The sequence below is a fragment of the Dryas octopetala genome, chromosome 5, assembly GCF_963921425.1.
Source record: "Dryas octopetala chromosome 5, drDryOcto1.1, whole genome shotgun sequence".
Lineage (NCBI taxonomy): Eukaryota > Viridiplantae > Streptophyta > Magnoliopsida > Rosales > Rosaceae > Dryas > Dryas octopetala.
This window is the reverse complement of record NC_141370.1, coordinates 5800546-5804668: the sequence shown is the minus strand read 5'-3', so window position 1 is coordinate 5804668 and position 4123 is coordinate 5800546. Positions and strand designations below refer to the sequence as shown.

At 34.2% G+C, this 4123-nt stretch overlaps 1 protein-coding gene across 2 annotated transcripts; it reads left to right on the top strand.

Annotated features, from left to right (window-relative positions):
* Positions 1 to 358: 358 nt before the first annotated feature.
* Positions 359 to 3115, top strand: LOC147283765 (acylamino-acid-releasing enzyme-like). 2 transcript variants are annotated; one of them, XM_086245480.1, is made up of 7 exons: positions 359 to 393; positions 517 to 609; positions 845 to 923; positions 1010 to 1187; positions 1415 to 1475; positions 1771 to 1893; positions 2718 to 3115. In XM_086245480.1, exons 2-7 carry the CDS (start codon positions 595 to 597, stop codon positions 2754 to 2756), a joined length of 495 nt encoding a protein of 164 aa, XP_086101606.1. In that variant the 5' UTR covers positions 359 to 393; positions 517 to 594; the 3' UTR covers positions 2757 to 3115. The 2 variants fall into 2 exon arrangements, with proteins under 2 accessions (XP_086101606.1, XP_086101607.1); XM_086245481.1 differs by lacking the exons at positions 359 to 393; positions 517 to 609 and adding an exon at positions 644 to 746.
* Positions 3116 to 4123: the final 1008 nt, after the last annotated feature.

Below are 4123 nucleotides of genomic sequence, written 5' to 3'. Positions count from 1 at the left end.
ACAATCCTCCTACTCTCAACCAATTCATTCATCCCTTGAAACACCCAGCACCCTTTGTTCTCTCTGTTTCTGTCACTCTCTCACTCCCTCTTTGCCTGATTCATCCTCTTGGTCATTATCAATTTCTGAGGTAAACCCTAACTCCCAATTTCTAAGGTAAACCTTAACTCCCAATTTCTGAGGTGAGTGATTTCTTGAATTCAACATTTTGTCTTTAATTTTAGGAAACCTAACTCCCAATTTCTCTAACTTCTCTCTCTACATCTCAAATGTTATGATGTGCTACTTGTCTTTGTTGATATCTGGAGCTTCTATCATATTTCATTTTTCCCTTATTGCTCAGATTTTCATTGGTGGAATTTCAAAGGCTCTTTCATCGAAAATGGTAATATGGTATGATGTTTATGATGCATTTATTTCTCTTTACTTACCAAAATCGCATCTTCTCTTTTAATTTTTTTTCCCCTATGTTCATCAACCTCTTTACTGATTAGGCCTTTTATGCTGCTTTTCTAGCTTATGGAGATTGTTAGTGTCTTTGGATGTTTAAAGGCATACCACTTTGGGGCCGATCAATGAGGAACTTAATGAATCATGTGTTCTGTGGAGGTAATGAAGCACATGTTACAACTCTTGTTAATTTTGGTTTGTCGTAAATTCACTAGAATGGGTCCAATGAAGAAAGTAAAAATACTGCATGGAGTTGGTCAAATGTATCAAGCCCCACAAATGAATGCTCTCAGAAGGTCTATTAATTTCCTTTTGTAAATGTTCAATTATGTCTACATATGAAGATTAACTTCAATACTTACATTTGTTTCACTCAAGTTTATCCTTGCTACAGGTTAAATCTTTGCTCTCATCTCTTCAATTCAGTATAATGAAGATTCTTGTCAAGGATGTTTCTGATAGTCTAACAAAAGGTATTATATGCCAATTTTCTTTCTTGTGAGTCGTGTATTAAAATCTAATTAATTTTGATGTCCTGTATATGTTTGAAACCATTCAGGTGCTAGCAAACCTTTTGAAGCTTTATTTATTTCTTCCAAAACTACAAGAAATGATTCATTTGATCCACTAATTGTAATCCTTCATGGAGGCCCGCATTCTGTTTCATTGTCAAGCTTTTCAAAGTCCATAGCATTTCTCTCATCAATTGGGTTCAACATGCTACTTGTAAATTATAGGTAGGTTATAATTCTCCTTTTTACTTCATTCTGATTCTGTTCCCTACATATCTGATTAAAGTTGATCTACTGATTGTATTCTTACTGCAGATGACAAAACCATTTATATTTGTTTGGGTCCTTTGGCATTTTAGCATCCCATGCTTGAAAAAAGAAGCCTCTTTTAGATATTAGCATATATCATTAGCAATTCACTTGTGTTATTCTGACATCTTCTTTAATCTCAGAGGTTCACTGGGGTTTGGTGAGGAAGCACTTCAATCTCTTCCTGGGAAAATTGGGTCGCAGGTGCTTACTTACATATTTACCTTTTTTTTTTTTACAGTAATCTTACTTTTGTTATGCTAGCTGGCGCTGCGCCTTCGGGGGTGCCTACTCCATACAACCGATGTGCTTACATAGAGCCCTATTGTTGTGTGCCTTTTATACTATTTTAGTTATGTGCACATACTCATGTATGATTGGGGTGTGTGTGTGTGTGTGTGAGAGAGAGAGCATTTACTTAATTAATATTCCTGTGGAAAAATAATTTACATAATGTGTGTATTTCTAGACCCTAATCTATTATTTTCTTTGTTTACAGGATGTGAAGGATGTACTGGTGGCTATAGATCATGTTATTGACATGGGGCTTGCCAGTCCCTCAAAAATTGCAGTTCTTGGTGGTTCTCATGGTGGCTTTCTGACAACCCACTTGATTGGCCAGGTTTGGTAGTTCTGCAAAAAGCATGACTATGCATGCATTGATCAGAATGTACATACTTACATGCGCGCGCCACTTGATTGGCCACATGTCAGTATATCAAATGTCTAATAGCTGACATTTTTGTGGTTATAGAGTGTATCATCAAGTGAGCACTTTCTTGGCAATATAATGCTAGAAGTTAAAAGTGGCTACCCCAAAGGTTTTATAAATTCAGCATTGCATCTTTCCTCATATATTTCACCATGCCGGCGCCATATCCACGTCGTATACACTGGTGGATTTATAAAACTAGAGATATCCTGGCTTGAATTGCCCTGCATATATTTATCTTTTGCATGAATGTTTGCAACTTTGCATGTTGAACTTGGAACTGCCCCCTGCCATATTGAATTTCCAACTCCATGCAATGACTTTTTTTATTTCATGGATATGCAGCTTAATTTATAGGAAACTAGGATATGGTTTTGTCAATCTTTAATCTTGAAACTAGTTTTGGATTGGTAGGAAACTAGGATATGGTTTTGGTTGTTGTAAATCTAGTAAATTGAACTTTAAAGCTTGCTGGACCATCACATGTACTTAAGCTTGTTGCTGGACCATCACATGCAACTCTTCCTTTTGGATTTTGGATTGCTATCAGCTGCCTTCTTTTTTTGAATAATTGCATGTCTAGGCGGCTGTGATAGCATGCAACTAGCCTTGTATTATTTGCCCTCTGCCATGTATAGGTTTTGGGATTGCAGCAAGAGCATAACTTTATCATTTGAATATATAATTGCATATCTTTTAGTGGCTGATCATGCACTTGTCTTTAATGTTTTCAGTGGTCTAAGTCGAAGAACAAGCGGACTGGTTACACCTAAGCCCAGATTGGTGAAGTCTGAGTTGAATGGGGAGACTATGTCACTGAGAATTATTTTTAGACATGTTGGTATGCTGTTTTGACGTACATTTTGTGGATATAGTATGAGTGCTGCCATTCCAATATTTTGTAAAGGAAAAGGCAGAATTTAGAACTAGCTAGTATGCAGATTTTAGAACTAGCTAGCTAGCTAGCTAGCTAACTAGTGTGCATAATGTAGAACTAGCCATGCCTTATATTTTGTGCATATTTTTGAAGTTGCTTTGGGGGTTATATATGAATTAGGGTTATCCCTACTTGTAGAGGGATTTGTAATTCTTTTTTGTTAACTTGAATATGGGTTGAAATTGGATGTTGGAAATGTATGAGAATGTTGGATGAAATTTATGGAAGCATTTAAATTGCACAAATTGGCAGGAAAAATTAATATCTAACAACCTATTTTATTTTATTTTTTTTAATTCAAAAACATTTACAATATCAGTTAAACACTGATATCTAATGTGTATTAAATCTGATATTTATACAGGTATATATATCGAAATAACAAATAACATCGATATATAATGTTATTTTTATTTCACATTCTAACTCAAACATGATGTTTAAGAGACTTATAATATCTAAAACAACGAACAAACAGATATCTAATGTGTACATATATATCGGTTTTAGTTACAAATTCGATGTGTTAAAAATATTATATATCGCTTTGATAAAAAAAGTGATGTAACAACCTACCAAATATAGCTTTTGATGAGTTTATAATATCGAAAAATAGAACCAAACAGATATTTAATATACCTTTTAATGTCAGTTTTTGAAAAAATAATGATATTGAAACTATATTACATATCGGAATCCGTTCATTTAGATAGCGGAAACTTGAAAATTCGATATATATTATTTATTAATAATATCAGATATTTAACAAATAGGATGTCTAATTTGATATAGACATCGGCCCAAAACTGATATTGAAAATAGGGTACATTAGATATCACGTCTGCCCTTATCGGTCGCAAACCTAATAGACATCAGTGTTCCACTGATATCTAATGGGGTACTTCCTAGTAGTGTTTCAAGTTTACCCTTAAAAAAGATAAAAAATACAATAATTAAAAAAAACAAAAAGAAAAAAATAATCCCAAACCCGAGTGTTAACACACCATCTCTAGGTGTGCTAACACATTTTTACCCCTAAAAAAAGGTTTTTGTGCAGTGTATGTGACCATTTTTAATTTACGGCAATTCAAATGGAATTGAATAAAAGGACTACATTGATGTGCGGTGGTAAATATGGAGGACCACATTGAGTGAAAATGCACTTTAAGTACCAAATAATATTTTGGTGAAAGTTGAAGAGCC